Source organism: Scyliorhinus canicula, chromosome 10, assembly GCF_902713615.1.
Source record: "Scyliorhinus canicula chromosome 10, sScyCan1.1, whole genome shotgun sequence".
In the NCBI taxonomy this organism is placed as follows: domain Eukaryota; kingdom Metazoa; phylum Chordata; class Chondrichthyes; order Carcharhiniformes; family Scyliorhinidae; genus Scyliorhinus; species Scyliorhinus canicula.
In genome coordinates this window covers 155,778,901-155,802,188 of record NC_052155.1, presented here as the reverse complement: position 1 = coordinate 155,802,188, position 23,288 = coordinate 155,778,901, and the positions used below count along the sequence as shown (strand labels likewise).

Sequence of the window (23,288 nt, the reverse complement as noted above, 5' to 3'; positions counted from 1 at the left end):
GAGTTTGGCATTTAGCGCCCTTGGAAGATTGCTGACCACAACCTCCACAGTGAAGATTAATCGCAAACCTTTTTGAATTCCAGTTATTTTGATTATTTTCCTACTCCGACCGTGCGTCTGTCTTGTGTGTGTCTGGGTGGAGGGTGGGATGGGTTTTTATGGAATAGTTGGGCTATTATTGTTCTACTATTTCTATCATATGTTCATCTCTTTCTCTTTAATATTTTACTTGTAAATCTGGTGCCTGTAATTCATTGGAACAATGAGGAGTTAATGATCTCAGGCAAATACACAAATTATTGATTCATTCACTTATGTTTGGACTCCAGGGTCTGTGTGGCTGGAATTGACTGCGAACTCGCCCAGGGTATTGTAATACTTCACCTTGTCCACTACCATTCACAACTAGATGTGGTAGGACTGCAGAGCTTTGATCTGATTCATTGGTTGTGGAATCTGTAGAAAGCTGCTTTCACTGTTTTAGCATGCATGTAGTGCTGAGTTGTAGCTTCATCAGGTTGTCACCTCATTTTTGGGTATGCCAGCTGCACTTTGGCCATGCTTTCACTCTTCATTGATTGACAGTTTGTCTGGTTTAGATGGAATAAAATTCTTCTGATAGTCTATATCTGAGCTGCTAGATCTTTTCTGAATCTCTTTCATTTAAACTTGTAGCAGGGTCACACAAAACAGGTGGAAGATAGAACTTTATCTGTGGAAGATTATGCGGTGGCTACACTTAGCAGTACTGTCATGGATAGAGGTTTCTGTGACAAACCGATTGCTGGGGTTGAGATTGTTACTGAGTGGTGCTACTGAGTAACTCTTGGTGGTTAACATTGAATATTCCCATATTCTGTGTGTTTGCTGCCCACTGTTCTTCAAATTAGTGCCCATCTTAGAAGAATACTTGAGGATTGTAGGTGGGAATAAGCAGGAGGTTTCCTTTCCAATATTTGGCCACGGGTCTTCATGGGGTCCAGAGTTATTGATGAGGGCTCCCAGGGCCACTACTTCGCTTCCGTACACATCTGTGCCATAACTTCTGCGCCATAACTTCTGCTTGATTTGTCCACCTGGTGGGACTGGGATATCCACAGTTGGTGATGGGAAAAGTCTCCGATACTAACTGAAAAATGAATATGAGAACGGTAACACAGTGGTTAGCACTTTTCATTCACCGTGCCAGGGACCCGGGTTTGATTCCCGCTTGGATCACTGTCCGTGAGGAGTCTGCACGTTCTCCCCGTGTCTGCACGGGTTTCCTCCGGGTAGTCCGGTTTCCTCCCACAAGCCCCGAAAGACGTGCTTGTTAGATGAATTGGACATTCTGAATTCTCCCTCCGTGTACCCAGACAGGCACCAAGTGTGGTGATTAGGTGATTTTCACAGCAACATTATTGCAGTGTTAATGTAAGCCTACTTGTGACAATAATAAAGATTATTATTATTATTACCAGGCTACTGCTTAATTTGCCTGTTGAACAGCTCTCCAAATTTTAGCACAAGTCCCCACATATTCATGAGTAGCCTTTGCAAGATTGGCAGGGCTAGGTGTTCTTTTGTCATGACTCAATCATGTGGCAGATTGGTCTGCCCATTTTAATTTTGTGCTTTTTGTAGGGGTTTGATAATTGGCTTATTCTATCTTTTTGCACCAAGAGTTAACCATATTTTGCTAAGCCTGCAGTCAAATAAAGTACAGAGCCAGTAAGGGTAGCCGATTTCTTTCCCTAAAGATTGTTAGTCAACTTGAAGGGTGTTATGAAGGTGAACATTCTTTGTTTCAGTCTTAACTGGGCCCCCTCCCTCACTCTTGCTTTAGTATGTTGGTGCTTTATTGTCCAGTTTCTCTCTCTCTGCTGGAAAATATAATTGGTTTTTCCCCCCAATTTTCTTCTCCTCCTCACCTTCCGATTCCAACTCTTCCTCCATTTATGGAGATAAACATTATACAAATATTCACCATAAGCCCAATGGCTCCCACAGCTACCTTGACTGAACTTTCTTCCACCCATTTCCTGGTTCTATTCCGAATCTTCCTGTTTCTCCACCTTTGCTGTATCTGTTCAGACGATGTAACCTTCCATATTAATGTTTCTTTTTTTTTTAAAAAAGGTATTTTATTCAAATCACATGTAACATCAACAAAGTACAAAATACAGAGTCCATCAAATCACAATCCACAGTTTGTATAATTTTTCCCCTTTTATCATTCCCCCCACCCCCCATGACGAACAACTCCTCAAATAACGTCATGAACAGTCTCCGCCATATTTCAAAGCCTTCCTCTGACCCGCTTCAACGCAAATTGATCTTGTCCAATCGGAGAAAGTCGCACAAATCCCCCAGCCAAGCCACCACCCCGGTGGCATGTCTAACCTCCAATTTAACAGGATCCTTCGCCGAGCAATCAACAGAAGCAAAGGCCACAACACGGCCTCCTTCCCCTGCAGAAGCACCCGCACTTCCGAGACCCCAGAAATTGTCACCAAAGGTTTGACCCCCCACCTCCAATATCTTGGATAGTGTTCCAAACACCGCCTCCCAGCAGCTCTCTAGCTTCTCACAGCCCCAGAACATGCGCGCATGACTCGCCTGCCGCCTCTGACATTTCTCGCACCCATCGGTCACCCCCTGGAAGAACCCACTCGTCCTTGCCCGAGTCATGTGTACCCTATGCACAACCTTGAACTGAATCAAGCTCATCCTCGCGCAGGAGGAAGTTGAGTTCGCCCACTGCATCACCTTGCACCACAGCCACCAACCTATTTCCCTCCCCACCTCCTCCCATTTACTCTTGAGCCTCACCACCTGCTCCCCCAACCATCTGTATATATGTGAAAAACACACCCGGTGCTCCCAGAGATGCATCTCCTGTAGAAAACTCACTTCCCCTGTCAAACCCCGCACAAAAACAGTCCATTTAGTCTTGGACATTCCATGTCACGACTCTTACCAGAGGCTTACATCTCCATTCAACTCTACCGTCTGCCATCATCCCCCACCAGTTCTGCCTCACTTAATCCCACCCTAAACCGGGCTCATCCAAGATGGTTCCTCTCTCCGCCATGACTACGCTTAACCTCCAGTCCTGTCACATCGTATTTCCCCCCCTCCCTCCCCACTGTCCACCCCTCGCGACGTTCTCCCTCAGTACACCTCTGTCCACCAGCATTTAGCATTGCTTGCTAGCATGGTAGCTCCCACCTGAATGCCCCTTTTTGGCACTCTCCCACCCCCCCCTCCAGTCCCTCCTTGGAATGCATCACCGGAACGTAACCCCCCCCCCCCCCCCCCCCCCCCCCCCCCTTGAATAACAACAAGACCATCAACCCCACCCCAAAGGACCCATCATATTCACCTCTTGCGTGAAAAAGAAAGCACCCAAATTTACAAATACACTCCTCCCAAACACAAGTCAAAAGGCAGGAGGGGGAGATTGATCCCCCCCCCCCCCCACAAACTTAGAACTCTCCCAAAAATTCCCCTCTTTGTGGACTTAACCCCTCCATTCCACACTACCCCTCGCTCCGTTCTCCCCCAATTTATGGTCCCTTATAGTGGTTTGCTTCCTCTGCCATCTCAAAGTAATACTCCCGACAATCGAATGTTATCCAAAGTCACGCCGGGTACAACACCCCAAAACTAATCTTCCATCGATACAACACAGCCTTGGACTTGTTGAATCCCACGCACCTCTCTGTCAGCTCCCCACCAATGTCCTGGTACATCTGGATTTGATTACCATAAGACCATAGGATATAGGAGCAGAATTAGGCCACTTGGCCCATCGAGTCTGCTCCACCATTCAATCATGGCTGATATTTTGCTCATCCCCATTCTCCTGCCTTCTCCCCATAACCCTGATCCCCTTACTAATCAAGAACCTATCTATCTCTGTCTTAAAGAGACTCAGTGATTTGCCCTCCACAGCCTTCTGCGGCAAAGAGTTTCACAGATTCACCACCACTTGGCTGAAAGAATTCCTCCTCATCTCTGTTTTCAAGGATTGTCCCTTTAGTCTGAGGTGGTGTCCATTACTCTCCCATTCATAGACTTGCTTCGCCCTGGCCCACGTCAGCACTTTCCCCTTGTCCATGAACTTGTGCAATCGTACAATGACCGCCCGTGGCAGCTCCCTTGCTCTCGCCGTCTGACCTATGGACCCGCTCCACCTGTGGAACTTGTCCAGCACCTTCTCCACCAACCTGGCCAACAATCTCGAAATGTACTTTGACGCTCGGTCCTTCCACACCCTCTGGCAGACCCACAATTCATAAGTTCTGCTGTCTGGACTTGCTCTCCTCCACCTTCATCTGCAGCGACATGTATAGCTCCCCCCCCCCCCCCCCCCCCCTTCGCAGAATCCCGGACACCACCTTCTCCACCTCGTATATCTTGCCGCTTGCGATTCTATGCACTTCTCCACCCGGTTCAACGACACTCGCAGAGGTGCCGCTGCTCCATCAATCGCCTTCGACCTGTCATTGTGTATCTCCTTCCTTTGCTGGCAAAATTCCTCCTTGATGAAGCTCATCAACTGCTGCATCTTGAGGCTTTCCCACCAACAGCAACCCTTCCTCCTCTGCCATTCCCGAAATTAGTGCTGTGCCACAGGTCCCCTCCAACTCCTTAGCCAGGTCCTTAACTGTCTTCTGCCATGTCTGATGGCCAGTACACATGCCAATCATGGGGAGAACCTCTTATCCTACACCTTCCACTCCACTTTTCTGCCCAAACTACCCCACTAACGAGTGAAACGTGCCAAAACCAACACCTTCGAGCCGGAGCTGCCCTATGTGCGACCACTACTTCATGGCCGCCACTGGAAGTCTAATATAATTGTTTCTGATGTGCCTTTCTCCTCAAAAGTTTTCTTCCTCTCAGGGTTCCTTCCAAGTTGGATGTTAAAAACCCTCAGATATCTGTTCTATTCTAGGCACCCCTGCTGTCAACTGTTCCCATGCCTCCCAGATCCAAGGGTTCTCCTGATCTTGCCTTTCAACCACCAGCATCCATATTCAATGGATCATATCCTGCTAGCTGCCACCTCTAACTTGATACGAAAATCAAACAGCAATTCTGATTCTGAAGGGACTGTTCCTTCCATGTTGCCCTGGTCCATCCCCCAGCCATCCCAAAACCATTCTCTTTCCTGTGGCACATTTCCATGCAAGGCCTTTAACTGCCCCCTCTCACATTTTAAGGCCCAAACACTCTTTCCAAGTGAAACAGCAATTTCCTTGAACTTTCGATTTAGCATATTGTATTTATTGTTTGCTTATGATCTCCGTGGAGACCTATAACTTTTAAAAAAGGGATTCAAACTTGCAGTTACTAGCTGCATGAATGGCATGGCAAGATTTAATGTTTTGAAATTTTAACTGTAACATCTAACTAAACACTTATTTTTGTCGGCAATTTATACGTTGCAGAAAATTTCCCATTTATACTTATCACGTCTTGCACTATCCATGGAATTACTGTCCTCCTCGTAAACAATCCACAGTTGCTCCCGCCTTCTACTGGGTTCTTGTATCCCCGTTTCACCACTTTGAGTCACCATCGCAAGGTGCTTTCCTCAGGGTTTGGAGAGTTTCTTAAATCCGCCACCAGCAATAAAGCCTGTTTCAATGATTCTTCTCCCTGGCCATACCAGAAAAAAATTCCCAGAATCCGAAGCTGCAGGTTACAGCTCTTTGCCTGGAGACCATTTTGTCCCCAGCCCTCACCATGTTAGATCGCAAAGTCAATCAAACGTTTCATTCTGTTGCCCACACATGTTACCCTTCTGTGATGATACTGATTTATAAGGGAAACCTGCAACCCGATCACAAATTAGCTTCCTCTTTCCTGTGGCAGTATGAAACACACTGACCTTATATCGAGATAGAAATGCTAAATGCCTCCATTTGATCCCAGCTCTCTTTCATTTTAGAAGTAAATGGATAGTTTACAACACAACTGTTTGCAATCTGATGCCTTCAAACCTTTCTTGGACTTTGGATGTCTCAGAGTCTATTAATTACAAACCTTGATAATGCTGCCATTGTTCAACTGAGATGATGCAAAATATTTATGTTTGGAGACAATATAAGCCTTTCTTTGATCTCTAACAATCTAACGACCCTGTCTTAGGTCCAGAACAGGTCACTAAACCCCCTTCATTTACCTTAAATTTAAACCTACCACCCCAAAATATAATCTTATCAACATTGTTGTAACATCCGATACTTTGGAGAGACGAAACACAGTTGGGTGGCTACTTTGTAGAACATCTCTGTTCAGTCGACACGCATGGTCCCTGAGTTTTCAACGCCTGTCATTTCCTTGGCCTGCTGCATGGTTTCAATGAAGTACAACACAAGTTCAATGAACAACACTCCATCTTTTGATGGGGTACTATACATCCTTCTGGCCTGAACAGAGTTCAACAATTTTGTTTCATGTTTTGCTATTCTCTTTTTTTTTTCTTAATTTCTTTATTTTTCATTCAGGCAGCTGCTATCTGCCCATCAGACCACCTCAACACTCACCTTTTTGTTTCTTAACTTGTCCCATCACCGTTTGGTTTTGCACCACAATCTTTTGTGACTTTACTTTCTCCTGCCCTCTATGCTATCACTTGTTCAGAACCGATTATATTTTCTAACATTTGCCACTCTCCACAGATGAACCAGACCAGTTGAGTATTTCCAGCATTTTCTGTTTGTTTCAGATTTCCAGCATTGACTTTAGTTTGATTGATTTAATGGCAATCTGGTAGCTTCATGGTCACGATGACTGATTTTAACCTCTGGAGTTCGAGTCCACTATCATAATAAATTAGACTACTGTTCCCATATATGGTGAGAAAGTAGGAGAACTGGCCTTGTAACTGATTACTGTATAGTCAGGGTCACTAATTAGTAATCAAGTGTGAACCCCATGTTCATGTGCCCCCCCTTCAGCCTGGTTCCTGGACACTGAGACTTGGGGCGGGATTCTCCGAGCCCCGTGCCGGGCCGGAAAATCACCGCAAACGTGCCACGCCACCCCAACGCCGGCATGCGATTCTCCGAGGAGTGGAGAATCTGCGCCGGCGTGTTTGGTGCAGTGCTGTCTGCAGCCGTCTCCGTCCTTGATGGGCCGAGCGGCCGCGCAGAAATGGCAGAGTCCCGCCGGCGCCGTCCACACCTGCTGGAGGCCAGCAGGAACTCTGTGTGCAGGGTCGGGGGGGGGGGGGGGGCTTCACCGGGTGGGGGCCTCCGATGGGGTCCGGCCCGTGATTGGGGCCCACCGATCGGCGTTCTGGCCTCCAGCTGCGGTCCTATTTTGTTACGCGGCCGGCCCCTGAACCCCCACGCCATGTTGCGTCGGGGCCGGCGCGTTGATGAAGTCCCCCGTGCATGCGCCGGTTGGCGCGGTGCCACTGCGCATGTGCCGGGAAGTGAGGCTGGAGTGGCATGAACCGCTCCATCACTGTGCTTGGTAGTGCCCGCGCCTGTTTCGCGCTGTCGTGAAACGCGATGGAGTTCACGACAGCACGGACACTCTGCCTCCATTTCGGAGAATCCCGCCCTTTGTGTCAGACTTGGAATCCTCCCTTTGCAAGTAGACCATTGCAGAAGAAAGAGTTGCAAATAACAAATAATGGATGTTTTTCAGAAGTTATTTTTTCATTTCTAAAATATCTGCGGAAACTGCTCTTGGTTTTTTTGGTTGTTGTAGAGCTGTCCTACAGAAAAGGGATAGGTGGAAGAAAGTGTTGGGTGGGAGATGGTGAAGAATGCACAGTGGCTTCATATTGATGCCTTTGGCGCTGTACTGAAAAGGGCAGGCACTAAATGTGTAAGCTTAGTCTTGATTACGAACAGGATCCTTGGCTCTATAAATATAAGTTATGTTGGGACCTTTATGAAGATCCAGTTAGGCACCAGCTGGAGTATTGTAGCTAATTTCGGGCACCACAATTCAGAAAGAATGTCAAGCCTTTAAGAAGGTGCAGAAGAGCTTTTCTATTAGACTGATGCCAGGATTAAAATACTTCATTTACAAAGAGAGACCAGAGAAAGGAGGTCATTCCCCTCCTTGGAACAGAGAAGGGTAGCAGTTCTGTTCAAAATGATTAAATAGTTTTGATTACTTACCTGCAAGCAACAACTGTTTCCAACAGCAGAAGTGTCAGTAGCCAGAGAATACAGATTTACAGTAATTGGCAAAGGAGCCAGAGGCAACAATAAGAAAATAAAATTACGCAATGAGTTATTATGAACAGGAGAGTATTGCCTGAAAGGAAGTAGATTCTATAGCACCTTGCAAAAAGAAAAATTGGGTGGGGTTTTTGAGTCGCATCCACCCCAAGACCCAAAATCCCCGAGAAAGGTCAAAGGAACGGTAAACAGTCTGCAAAACTTTACCTGTATGTGACTATTCCTGTGGTGGATGGGACAGGAAAATTTCTGGTGCCCGAAATTGGCCACAATACTCCAGCCTAACTGGAAAATTTACCCCATTAAAATTTTCATGGCTATTGAGGAAAGTGCAGGATTTTCAAGGAACTGTGACCAGCACATTGGGCTGAATTGCCTCCTCTGTTGTAGCATTCTGTGATTCCATGCTACCCTAGAGTTCCCATATAGCTCTGATGAGATGAATGGCCCCCCTCCAATTGCTTTTCAAACTTATCTTCCTCTGTTAAACATTTAAACACTGCTTCTTGGCAGCTAAATAGTAAAGGACAGCTTGGAATTGCAGTAATTTAGCATATAGATATAGTATGTTGATCCTAGATAATTAAGTGATTAAAGCAGAACCTGGCCAGAGAGAAACAATGTTCCAAGGACAAGTGTTAGTTGTAGGTGGGAAATGTTTGTGATTACATTGTTCGCCTGTGAATTTGTACACATGCCAAAGAGAACGCCCTCTGTCTGTAATTATTGTAGCAGGGAATACATTAAACAGAGTTCCTGCTGCTGCCTTGGAAGTTGGAGCTCTCTCTGTGTACACTTTGTTGTAGCATACCACAGTCTCTGCTGGTCTCGTTACCACTCAAACTATGTCTTTTCAAGGTCTTTCACATCCTTCCTAAACGGTGGCAACTAGAACTGGATGCGGTACTTAAGTTGTGGGCTAACCAGAGTTTTATAAAGGTTCAGTATAACTGCCCTCCTTTTGTAGTATATACCACTATTTATGAAGCCTGAGATGCCATTTTCCCAATGGCTTATGTCATTTCGAAGATCACTGCATGAAGATCTCTCTATCCCTGCACACTTATCAGACCTGTGAAATTGAGTATAAATAGTGTCTCCCTAGCCCATGCACTAAAGTAAATCACCTAGCACTTTTCTGTATTACATTCCACCTTGTTACGGACATCTGGTGAACTCTCCACAGTGGCTAAGAGACTGGACCAAGTGCCATAACCTCTTCCGTTTTAATGCAGTGTGGAAAGATTGATTTGTTCCAGTAGTAATAATATAAGTAATAGGGCTTTTATTTTTATAAACAAACTGTATTAAAACAAAATAAGGCAATACTTAAACTTTTACTTCAGCTCTAACAGATTACATACAGTTTCTTAACCTTAACACACTCGTCCCCATTAGACAACACTGTAACAGAACATGCTTTTCTCCTGCCACTTTCCCAGGTCCTCAAAGGCAATACTTGCATTTACAAAGCAGCTTTCCTTCTGGTAAGGGCCTTCGTTCTGAACCCTTTTCCAAAGCTTGCTTCGGTGGCAACTTTCGTGATCTCTCTGCTCAGTTTCCACAGCCCTCTCCCTGTAACTGTTCAAAACAGCATCTCCCTCCTCACTCTGCTCTCCCTCCTCGCTCTGCTCTCCCTCCTCGCTCTGCTCTCCCTCCTCGCTCTGCTCTCCCTCCTCGCTCTGCTCTCCCTCCTCGCTCTGCTCTCCCTCCTCGCTGTCGAAGCTCTGCCCAGCACCTCAAACAGAGATTCTCCCCTGAGGTGGCTAGACTTGAATCCATTATCGCTATCATGGGTGCCATTAATTTAAATATAGATTGGACAAACCATACTAGCAATGGTCCAGTGGCGCTAGAGTTCCTGGAGTGTTTACGTGATGGTTTTTGAGACCAAGAGTGATGGTTTTTGAGACCAAGAAGAAAGATGGCTCAACCATGGCTTACAAAATAAATTAGGGATAATATTAAATCTACAGAGGAGACACAAAATTGCTTGAAAAAGCAGCAAGACGAGGATTGGGAGCATTTTAGAATGTAGCAAAAGAGGTCAAAACATTTGATCCAAGAGAGGGAAAATAGAGTACGAAAGTAAAATTGCAGGGATCATAGTAACTGACCATAAAACCTTCCATATGTCTGGGAAGAGAAAAAGATAAGGAAAGACGAATGTTAGGTCCCTTACAGTCAGAAGTCGGGGAAATTATAACTGGGAACAAATAAATGGCAGAAGTATTTAACATATTTCAATGCATAATATTGAACCCGGCTCGTTCAGAGGGTCGGTGAAGACTCGAAGGGCTGATTGGCCTCCTTCTGCACTTTTGATATCTTTGCTTTGGATCTGTCTTCAGAAAAGAGGGCACAATTAACCTCCCAGAAATGTTAGGGAGCCAAGGATCTGGTAAGAGGGCGGAATTTAAATAAATCCGTATTTGTAAAAAAATTTTGCTGGAGAAATTAATAGTTAATGGCAGACAAATAACCCAAGGCTTGATGATCTACATCCCAGAATGTTTAAGAAGATAGCCCTGGAAATATTGGATGTATTGGTGGTCATCTTCCAAAATTCTATAAATTTTGGTGCAGTTTGTACAGATTGGAGAGTGGCAAATGTGATCCCACTATTTTAAAAAGGGAGGGAGAGAAAAACGGAGAGTTACAGATCAATTAGCCAAACATCAATAATGGGGAAGTTGCTAGAGTCGATTATAAAACATGTGATAGACTCATAGAACATTACAGCGCAGTACAGGCCCTTCGACCCTCGATGCTGCGCCGACCTGTGAAACCACACTAAAGCCCATCTACACTATTCCCTTATCATCCATATGTCTATCCAATGACCATTTGAATACCCTTCGTGTTGGCGAGTCAAAGCGTTTAACGGGTTTAACCCGGTTGATGAAAAGCAAAACCTATTTATCAAATCTACTGGAGTTTTTTGAGGATGGAACTAGTAGAATAGATAAGGGAGAACCAGTGGATATGGTGGACTTTCAGGAGGCTTTTGATAAGGCCCCTCAATAAGAGGATAGTGAGAAAAATGAAAGCACATGGGATGGGGGTAATGCATTGGCATTGAGTTCTGGGTATTATTTGAACTAAATTCAAATTTGTTCATTTAGGACTTTAACCAATAAAAGCAATAAGGGATAGTCGGTGAATTCGGGAAACTTTACTTAAGATTTGAGTGAATATTTAACAAATCATGGCAGCGAATTGAGGGGTGTATTATGGCTCTTGCTTTACGGTTCGGCTTGGGGCTCGAGGTGAAATTCTGCTTCCATTCTCTCTCCATAACCTCTGGGCCTTCTGCTTCCCTGTAGATAGCAGGCTCTGCCAACTTCACTTTCAAACTTGGTGTGCGCTTTGCTCACTGAAAGCTGCTGTTTATTAATCCATTCCAAACCACAACATGATCAAGGATGTTATTGTTTTCTGATTGGCCTAAATGAGGCAAGGCTAATATTTGGTTCAAGGGGTGCGTGATTAATCTGTGATTGGTCTAGGCAGGCATGATCATGTCCAGTTGGTTTCTCAAGAGTGATGGTCATCTATTGATGTAATTTCCTATATTCCTCTGACTACCCTCCAAGGTGTCAATTACCTGTGGGATTATCCCTCTCATTAAAGTTTGTTTCTGTCACCTCTTGCTAAGATAAAAGCATGTTTTGTGGGATCTTCCTTGCTCATTTGTTTGAAATGGATGAGTATGCTATCCTATCCTTATGAATGGTGCCTTGAGCGCGCACAGTCTTGGGATTTGCTTAATTGGTGCAAACTCCTCATTTAATCAAATCCTTATCAGTTACTGTTTTAGAGGGATTGTCCTTTACTCTGGGTCTTGGGGCTTGGAATGAGAGTTAGAACAAAGAATAAAGTGGTAACATTGCTTACAACTTAATTCTGCATATCTAATACCGAACGTTACGCTGCAATTTGCACAAAGTAGACGAACGCAAATCAATAGTCACTGTTTAAAATGTGATGTTTCAAATCGGTCTCCTTATATGTTTAAATGATACATAGCATGGGATTTAACTAAATGGGCACAAAATTTCATGGTGAAGGCATTTAGCCACCTGTTTCCCATGTTCGCAGTGCCGAGAAACACCCTGCTATTCAACCTTCTCCCCCCCCCCCCCCCCCCCCCCGGGGCAAGACAGGGGGCCTCAGCGGAGAATGCGCAGCCAAGGCTGTACATCGCTCCACTTTCTGCACTGAGGAGCTCTGTTCACCAGGACGCCTCAGTGTTGCGAGAGATCGGGATGGGGATTTTTAAATGGTGACCTGATCTCTGGAGCCCCCGAATTAGCCGGCGTCCCCAGCACCCGTGTAGGGCTCCTCCGGCCCGATCGCCGCCATGCGTAAAATGTCAGCATTGTAAAGTATTGTGAGATTGCATTAGATCTTGCGAGGCGTTGCAAGCTGGGTAGATCCCGGGAGCGGGGTCTCGCGGCTTCTATTGGCCACGGTGCCAGCACTGCCTTTCAGGCGCAACGTGGCCGTTCAATCACGCCAATAGTGTTAAATAATAATGATCTAAAATACAACTAATCACACGCTGTCACAAAGTTTCAACTCTGATACAAAGTTTTTAAAACAGCGATTGCTCTTAAAACCTATGTAAGGAGCATCTGCTGTTATACTTTCCTTCCTTCCACCCGTAAATTCCTGCCAGCCTTTTTGCTGATAACAAATGTGAACTACCCATACAACCTTGAAGGCTATAAACCCCTGCAGTAATTTACAACCAAGGCTGCTTCAGGCGTTACCTGTGATTAGCTCATCGAGTTAGCTTTATTCTTACTATGGTTGGCTAACTATAGAGTTCGCTTTATTCTGCCTAAAATGTCAAGAAGCGATATCCTGTCAAGTGAAGCTAAGAATAGCCACATGATGCTAAAACTAAAATTCACTACCCGTTTAATCCGAATCATATAGTAGTATGTTGATTAATTATTGCACTAAACCAAAGTTATTCATGTGACATCAATTTACCGACAGCATGGATTGAGAATTGGTTGATAGACAGGAAACAGAGTGGGAATAAACGTGTCTTTTCCCAAGTGGCAGGCAGTGACTAGTGGGGTACCCAAGGATCAGTGCTTGGGCCCCAGCTGTCCGCGATATGTTTTAATGACCTGTGTTGACTGCTATCTTTATTACAAGATGCAAGTACGTTCCGTGTATTGGACAAATGACCACACAACCAGTATATTAGCTCAATTATAGCTTATTATTAAACATAGGATTGGTTCTATACTTAATAACTTGCACGTTACTACACATTAGACTATATATAACAGCTTAAATGATCTTTACTTAACTTTCAAGTGACCGGCTCTGTACAAGTTAGATAAGGCCTTTATCTGGTTCCCCTCATGTGGCGGCTGGAAGTTGTCAAGTACGTCTGGGCTGAGGTTCGTCCTTCTGGTAGTGATCAGGGGTCCTTGAACTTGGCTGGTCAATAACTGCAGTTGGTGAGGCAGAGGCCAGTCCCAAAAGACACAAGAGTATTGGTCGAGCATTTCCTCTTATCCTCTGAACTTTTGCACTATTTTGGGAGATCCCAACTTAGGATCCAATGGATCAATAGGATTTCGATCACCTTAATCAATTAGGGGCGGGTACCTTAATAATTGGGCGGATCCTGGTTGTTATTGTCCAAGTATGCACTCCCAAATAAGGTGAATAGGCGCCCCCGAGTCTGTTATTACTGTTATGTGTTAATCTGAGTCCCAATGTCCTGGGGAGATCTGTGATTGACCTCGAACAGGTACAATTTTCTGAATAGGTCTGGTTTGCTTTTTTCCAATGAACACAAGCTATGTCTCATCTGTGTCCCAGCCTGACCACAATTCCCATTATCCTTTTGCGGGTGGCCATTTTAGATGGCCACACCTGGATGACGGAACCAAATGTAACATTTCCAAGTTTGTTTGCTGATGGCACAAAACTGGGCAGAATGGTGAGTTGTGAGGAGGCTTCAAGGTGATTTAGGCAAGTTGCATGAGTGGGAAAACACATGGCAGATGCAGTACAATGTGGCTAAATGTGATGTTATACACTTTGGTGTGAAAAACAGAAAGAAAGAGCATTATTTAAATGGTAATCAGGGTGCCCTTGTACAAGTCAATGAAAGTGGAGAGGCAGGTGCAGCAAGCAATTAGGAAGGCTAATTCACAGAAACATATGTAGAAAATAGAAGCAGGAGGAGGCCATTTGGCCCTTTGAGCCTGCTCTGCCATTCATTATGATCATGGCTGTTCATCAAGTTCAATACCCTGAACCTGCCCCCTCTCTTCTCCTCTCCCCCCCCCCCCCCCCCCCAAATATCCCTTGATCCCTTTAGACCCAAGAGCTATATCTAATCCCTTCTTGAAATTACACAATGTTTTCACCTCAACTACTTTTTGTGGTAGTTGACCTTTATTGCAAGAGTATTTGAGTTCGGAAGTAGTTATGTCTTACTGCAGTTATGGAGGGCCTCTGTGAGACCCCATCTGGAGTATTGCATGCAGTTTTGGTCCCTCTCCCTAAGAAAGGATATGCTTGCCACAGAGGGAGTGCAGCGGAGGTTCACTAGGCTTATACCAGGATTGCTGGAATTATCCTTTGGGAAGAAATTGGTTTGACTGGGCCTGTACAGTTTAGAAGGATGAGAGGAGATCTGATTGAAATGTATAAAATTCTAACAGGGCTGGGCAAACTAGATGCAGGGAGGATGTTTTCCCTGGTTGGGGAATCTAGAACCAGGGACACCATCTCAGGATATGGGGTAGACCATTTAGGACTGTGATGGGAAAAAGTTTCTTCACTCAAAGGATAGTCAACCTGTGGAATTCTCATCCACAGAAGGTTGTGGAGGCCAAGTCATAATGGATTCAAGAAAGAGATGGATCATTTTAGAAGATGTTCATGGCATCAGGGGTTATGGGGAGAAAGTGGGAATGTGGTATTGAGATAAGATCATATTGAGTGACGGAGCAGGCCGAAAGGCCTACTCCTGCTCTTAGTTTCCATCTTTCCTCTCTTCCTAAACTCTCTCACTCACCAAACTCAAACTTAATGCAGCCTAAAGCAGCACGCCCTCTCTCACCAAACTCAACTTAATGCAACCTAAAGCAGTACTCACTCAGTCACTCTCCCTCACACTCACTCTCTCCCCCCTCACACTCACTCTCTCCCCCCTCACACTTACTCTCTCCCTCCCCCTAACACTCACTCATACACTCTCCCCCTCACACTCATTCCCCCTCACACTCGTGCACGCTAATGCAGCCCAAAGCCGAACTACGGTGCAGACAAAGGCACCTGTTCATATGATCCTTGATTCAAGTTTCCAAAAACTAGTTGGAGCCAGTTATCAAGCTCCACTTCCCCCAACCCAAAGACCAACTTTTGGTTTATTGCTAAATTAAAGAAAAGGCGAGACTTTAGATAGAAATACATCATTAAATAAATTAACCGTTGAAACTCCCTCTCTCCCTCACTCTCCAATTTCCAATTTAAGCAGTGTAATGCACACAAAGCAGCACTCCAGTGCAGACTCGTGCAGTTCTTTATTTATGGTTCAAAATCTGAACTGTGATCCCAGTCAATAAGAGAAGGGAAGTGTCATTTTATAATCATTATGGAACTAGAGATATGAAGAACTGTAAGTATGAGCTATATTACAAACAAGCTTGTCCCGCAATTGAGCTGGATTCAAGAGCCTTGCAAGTTGCTGAGGGAGAATAGCTTGGAACTAACACACACATTATCTCATCTGCTTTTAGATACCGACCAGAAAAAGCCCCAGGAGAAAAAGGATGCACGGCGGATGTCTTTCCAGAAGCCCAAAGGGACCATTGAATACACGGTGAGTGTGGACGAGTCAGGAACTGGCTGGGTGTATAGGTCTTGGGCACTTGCTCAGATTATTTTATAATTGGGGAGATCCATTTAGATTAAAATATTTTAGCCCTCCTATCATCCCACAAAGCAATCCCTCCTTAGCCTGAACTACAAATCCTGTTGCCCTGGAGCATTCCATGCAGCTCTCCACCAATTTCCAATGCTTGTAAAAAAAAAAAATAAAAAAATGGTGCCTATTTGCCTCTATTGACTCCTCTTGAAATAACTCTGTAGTAAATTGCCAACAGTTTAGGAGATGACTGGAAGTGATGTGTGAATTTCAGATGGCACATGCGATACTCAAGAGGTTCCCTCTCCCTAACATTGTCTTTTTAAAAATCCGCTTACATTAAAATACATTATACCTGTTAAAACCTGCAAGGGAAAATCACAACCTTGTAAATCTGTGCAATTTATTTCTTCCAGTACTACATGCTGGAGCAAACTCTCTCTTAATGGCTTGGTTAGAAAATATTTCCGAAAAAAAACACCATGCCCTCACACAAGTATTGCAACAGCTGTATTAATACTGTTAATGGAATTTTGTTAAGGAGTGATTTTTGACAGTATTTCTTAATTGTATTGCCGCAGCAACTTTACTAAGCTGTGAGAGATCAAAGGTATATAGAGACAATTATTGAGTGGCTTAATGCTCCAAGCAGTGTATTTCTTTTAAATGCTTTTATTTTATATCTTAACATGGCAGGAGAGAAATCATGATGATGGTCTTTTTTGGGTTTCATTTTTTGGGGGATTTTCAGTGAAGGCTTTTTGTCCATTGGTATTGGAAGCTCTACTGTGGTTGTTTTTCTTTGGTTAGGCTTCAATGCCTCACAAAAGGAATTTTATAAATGTGGAAAAGAAAATGATGGAAAAGCTCAGCAGGTCTGGCAGCATACGTGAAGAGAGAAGCAACTCTGAAGAAGTCATATGAACTCAATGTTAACTCTTTTCATCTCTCCACAGATGGTGGCAGATCTGCTGAGTTTAACCGGTATTTTCTGTTTGCAGAATCCCGGCATTCACAATATTTTGCTTTTACTTTAAAGAGGTAACGACTGCAACCACCTAAGGCCCAAACCAAGGGGTGCATGACACCTTTAGGGTGGTGGTGAAGGAGGTACATTTTGTTCTTCCTTCATTAAGTTGATCCTTTTGGAATCCTGTGGAGTCACAGCTGTGAATATCTACTGTCTGCAGGACATCCCCAGAACTGGATACTTTGACATAACCTTAAAGAACATTGTAGTATGCATGCTCCTCAAGGTGTTTGAGGAGCGGAGTACCATAGCTGAGAATCCTCACTGCAGTGCTACCGTTTACTCTGCCATAATAATAGAATCCCTACAGTGCAGAAGGAGTCTATTTGGCCCATCGAGTTTGCACCGACCCTCTGAAAGAGTATCCCTACCTAGGTCCACTCCTCCGCCCTATCCCCATAACCCCATCTAATTTTTGAACACTAAGGGGCAATTCCGCTTGGCCAATCCACCTAAACCTGCACATCTTTGGACTGTGGGAGGAAACTGAAGTACCCTGAGGAAACCCACGCAGACATGGAGAGAATGTGCAAACTCCACACAGTCACCCGAGGTTGGAATCAAACCCGGGTCTCTGGTGCTGTGAGGCAGCACTGCTAGCCACCGTGCCAACCATACACATCTAAAACTCACATGTTTCTGTCATGGATGGGCACCCCTTCCTTGCCAATACCTATTGGGAACTGCAAGAGGGTCTTTGGGATTTGGACAAGCAAACAACAGGTCAAGGTGAATGAGAAGATCAGGGGAATCTGGGACTACGTTGTTTAGACCATAGGACATAGACGCAGAATTAGGCCATTCAGCCCATCGGGTCTGCTCCGCCATTCAATCATGGCTGATATTTTTCTCATCCCCATTCTCCTGCCTTCTCCCCATAACCCCTGATCCCCTTATTAACCAATTACATTGGACAGCCCAAAGTTTGTTGCTCCTGTAGAAAATTTGTGGTCATCTGTAATAATGGAGACAGGATGGCCATCTGACAAAGGACTGCAAGTAGACTGCACCCTTGTGTGATGGGGCAGGCAAACTCTAGAATATTTGCCCTAAACCCTGCCTCAGTACTGTACAGATGGTGACACATGCAAACGGAATGGCGAGCATGACTTCCACAAAGGTATTCTGCAATCCCCCACCCACCACGCACTCTAATGAGAATAGGGCAGAGTAAGACACAGGGAGGGACAGGAGGAAATAATTGAGTAAGGCAGCATTCTACCAAACATCAACACCTGAGCATCCACTCCTCAGCATACTAAATCAGTGGAGAAGGAATCAACGGAGGGACAAATAGAGGAGTGCAGTTAGTGAAGAAGACCAAAAGGAAGGGGCCAAGCTATCCCCCTTGACCAGTAGCATGCATGAGGGGGACTTCTAGTCATCGGATGAGGAAGGACAAGTAGCGTACTGAAGAAGCAGCAAAGCCTGATGGAGCTGAAGAAGGGAGATACTCTTCCTCCAAAATAATGGAGACCAGCACACCCCAGCACCTGACGCTGGGAGCAGTAAAGTGCTCAGTGCACCCCAGGGCTGGAAGTTGGAGCTGCAATGCCATCTTGGGCAAATGGATTGAATTACTTCTTTCAAAAGGGCTCCTTGCAAGAACCCTCTTCCTGTTGTCACCTGGTGGAACAATTCTAACCAAACAAACCAGGTGGATTTTCTCAGCCCATCACATAGAATCATAGAATTTACAGTGCAGAAGGAGGCCATTTAGCCCATCGAGTCTGTACCGGCTCTTTTTGAAAGAGCACCCTACCCAAGCCCACACCTCCACCCTATCCCCATAACCCCGTAACCCTACCCAACACTAAGGGCAATTTTGGACACTAAGGGCAATTTAGCATGGCCAATCCACCTAACCTGCACATCTTTGGACTGTGGGAGGAAACCGGAGCACCCGGAGGGAAGCCATGCACACACTGGGAGAACATGCAGACTCCGCACAGACAGTGACCCAAGCCGGGAATCGAACCTGGGACCCTGGAGCTGTGAAGCAATTGTGCTAACCACCATGCTACCGTGCTGCACATGTGAGACAATATAGGGAAGAAGCATATCCAAGCACTGTGCACCTGTAGCCTGGTTTAAGGTGCTAGATTAAGGTTCCAGTCTGAGTGAGAGCATGGGTTTGAATCTCACCCCAGCCATCGTCTTGAGTTGTCTAATATTTTGATTACTGCTGCTGATTTTTGTGCTGTGGAGGCCCAATCAAGAGCCTGGGGATTTGTGCAGCTGCTGCTCCAAATACAGACGCAGGGGCCTGGAACTGGGGCCTTGAGGTCTGCGTTGCTGACTGCAGCAGATCAGGAGGAAGGACCACACGGATTTATTTCTGCTTTCCATCCAGAGGTTGGTGCCTCAGTCTTTGTGTGTGGTGTGCTGGAGAGGAGTATATCTGTGGAACTCTTTGCTGCAGAAGGCTGTGGAGGCCAATTCACTGAGTGTCTTAAAGACGGAGATAGATAGGTTCTTGATTAAAAGGGGGATCAGGGGTAATGGGGAGAAGGCAGGAGAATGCGGATGAGAAACATAGCCATGGTTGAATGGCGGAGCAGACTCGATGGGCTGAACGGCCTAATTCAGCGCCTATGTCTTATGATATTTCAAGCTTATTGACTGGGGAGGTTGGGGTGTGCGGGAGAGATGTATATCAAGTGTATTGACTGGAGAGAAAGAAGAAAATTACAGGAGCTTGGGGTCTGAGGGGATGAACCAATAAACTGCAATATATCTCACAGTCAGCGTAGATTTACAAAAGGGAAATCATGCTCAACAAATCTACTAGAATTACTTGAAGATATAAATAGTAGAGTTCACTAGGGAGAACTGGTTTATTTAGACTTTCAGAAGGTTTTTGACAAGGTCTCACAAAAGCAGGTTACTGTGTTAAGATATAGCGCATGGGATTGCGGGTAGTGTCTTGAGATGGATAGAAAGCAGTTTATAGACAGGAAGTAAAAAGTTGGAATAAATGGGTCTTTTTCTGATTGGCAGGCAGTGACTAGTGGGGTACCGCAAGGATCGGTGCTAAGACCCCAACTGTCCACATTATGTATATTAATCATTTGGACGACAAAACTAAATCTATTATCTCCAAGTTTGCAGATGATACAAAGTTGGGTGGGAGGGTGAGCTATGAGGAGGATGCAGGGATGCTTCAGCGGGATTTGGACAGGCTCAGTGAGTGGCCATATGCATGGCATTGAATGAATAGAATCCCTACTGTGCAGAAGGAGGCCATTCAGCCCATTGAGTCTACACCGACCCTCTGGTCCACTCCCCTATCATATCCCTGTAGCCCATACCATCACCTAACCGTTGGACACTAAGGGGCAATTTAGAATGGCCAATTCACCTAACCTGCACATCTTTGGACTGTGGTAGGAAACCGGAGCACCTGAAAGAAACCCACGCAGGCATGGGAGAATATGGAATATCAACACAGATAGTCACCCAAGATTTGAATTGAACCCTGGCCCCTGGCACCGTGAGGCAGCAGTGCGAACCAATGTCCTACGATACCGCAGATGCAGTATAATATGGATATATGTAAGGCTATCTGCTTTGGAAGCAAAAATAGGAAAGCAGGTTATTATTTGAATGGGTGTAAATTGAGAGGTGGATACTCAGCAAGACTTTGGTGTCCTCGTGCATCAGTTGCTGAAAGTAAGCACTTGGGTACAGCAGGCAGTAAAGAAGGCAAATGGTATGTTGGCCTTCATGGCGAGAAGATTTGAGTTTAGGAATAGAGATGTTTTACTGCAATTCTATAGGGCATTGGTGAGGCCACACCTGGAGTATTGTGTGCAGTTTTGGTGTCCTTATCTGAGGAAGGATGTTCTTGCTATAGAGGGAGTGCAGCAAAGGTCTACCAGGCTGATTCATGAGATGGTGGGACTGTCATATTAGGAGAGACTAAACAGGTTAGGATTATAATTCTAATTATGTAGTAGAATTATGATTGTACAATTCTGGTTGCCACACTACCAGAAGGGTGTGGAAGCTTTGGAGAGTACAGAGGAGCTTTATCAGGATGTTGTCTGTAGTATTGGCTATGAGGAGAGGTTGGATAAACTTGGGATTGTTTTCACTGGAATGACAGAGGTTGAGGGGCGACCTGGTAGAAATTTACAAAATGGACAGAGTGGATAGTCAGAATCATTTTTTCTAGGGTGGAAAAGTCAATTACTAAGGGACAGGTTGCGAATTTAGAAGAGTGAAAAGGGACCTCCATAGAAACGTATAAAATTCTAACAGGATTAGACAGGGTAGATGCAGAAAAAATGTTCCTGTTATGGGTGAGTCCAGAACTAGGGGTCATAATTTGAAGATAAACCTTTTAGCTTTCTTCACTTCAGAAAGTGGTGAATCTAGGAAATTCACCACGACAGAGAGTAGTTGAGGCCAAAATGTCGTGTAATTTCTGGAAGGAATTAAGTATATATTTTGGGGCCAAGGGAATCGAGGGATCTTTCGGGGGGGGAGGGGGGGGCGGAGTCGGGGTATTGAACTTGATGATCAGCCATGATCATAATGAATGGCAGACCAGGCTCGAAGGGCCAAGTGTCCACCTCCTCCTTCTATTTTGATGTATAACCCTGTATATTGATCTTGGCCTATCCACCTGACCTGCACATCTTTGGTATGTGGGAGGAAACTGGAGCACGCGGAGGAAACCCACGCAGGCACTGGAAGAACGTACAAACTCCACACAGACAGTTGCCCAAGGCTGGAATTGAACTGGGGTCCCTGCCGCTGTGAGGCAGTCGGGCTAACCACTGTGCCATCGTATCTGTTCTTTTTCTATTTCTTTCTAACATTTTCACCCTTCAGAAGCAAGGGGTACTTGGTCAGCATTTCAGTTGCTGTGAAGCAGCAGCAGGGGAACAAATGGACAAACACGAGGTTACAAGAAACCGTTGGGTTGATTGGCCAGTAAATGCTTGGCGTCTGGGGCAGTGTGAAAAACCTGCATCTGGAATAAGGGAAAGTTAGGGCCTAAAATAGAGTTAACATAAGAGAAGCACCCTACAATTTGAAACAGTGCACAACTTGGTGTTACTTAATAAAATATTTCAAAAAGTACTGTCAATAAATATATAATTTGATTAAGTAAACACATTAAAGATGGCAGGATAGGTGATGTGTCAAGGCTTCAGCATGTGGATAACATTGTGATCCAGGGCAAGCAAGTGTTTGTGACTTGAGGAGCTTCGGCTCAGAATAATCGAGCTGGAGCCTGAGCTGTAACACTGCGACATATCTGTGAGGGAGTGTTACCTAACACTTTGTTTCAGGAGGTGATCACCTCCTTTAGGATAGTGTCTTCTAATTTGGAAAGCGGTCAGGGACAAGGATGTGCAACTGCAACCAAGGCGGGACCCAGAGAGCAGGAGTGTCAGGCTCTTCAATTGTCCAACACGTTTGAGGGTCTCGCTACTTCTTTTAATGAGTGGAGGTTGCAAGGTGGATGAGCTGACTAGCCATGGCACCATGGTACAGGAAGCCATTCAAGTGCGAGGAGCACATAAACATGTAGTGGTAGTAGGGACAGTATCGTAAGGGGGGATAGACACTGTTTTCTGCAGCAATGAGCCAGTATCCAGACAGCTGTGTTGCCTGCCGGATGCTAGTGTTCAGAACTTCTGCTGGAGAGGAACTTGCAGTGGGGGGTGGGGATTACATTGTCGTGGTCCATGTAGGTGCCAAAGACACTGGATAACGAGGAAAGAGGTTCTGTCAGGAGTGTTTGAGGAAATAGCCGCTAAACTAAACAATATAACCTCCAAGGTTATAATCTCATGGGGGGGGGGGGGGGATGTTCACCAGCCTCTTACTCGGGGGTGAACAGGATAACACTAGAGAAAGATCGACATAATACTGGAAGGGTGTCAGGAGAAAAAGGGGTAATACTGGAAGGGTGTCAGGAGAGAAAGAGGTAACATGGGAAGGGTACCTGGGGCCAGGGGAGAATAGGGGTGGGGTGGCATTGAACTGTAGGGTACTGTGAAGGAGACCAGTTGAGGGCTCTGTGGAGACCGGAGGAGCTTGCCTGCAAGGTATGGGGGCTAAGACTCATTGGGTGGAGTTAAGAAACCAAGGGAGAACACTATCAAAGTGATGAGCATTGTTCTTGAGGTTGTCTTCT

The 23,288-nt window shown here is 45.2% G+C and overlaps 1 protein-coding gene across 7 annotated transcripts in view; it reads left to right on the top strand.

The window, feature by feature from the left end:
- Positions 1-23,288, top strand: part of oxr1a (oxidation resistance 1a) — a 576,817-nt gene that overhangs the window by 303,867 nt on the left and 249,662 nt on the right. For all 7 annotated transcript variants that reach the window (XM_038809973.1, XM_038809970.1, XM_038809974.1 and 4 more), the window contains one exon: positions 15,977-16,059. In XM_038809973.1, coding sequence (XP_038665901.1) covers positions 15,977-16,059 — 83 coding nt within the window. The remainder of the gene's footprint in view (positions 1-15,976; positions 16,060-23,288) is intronic.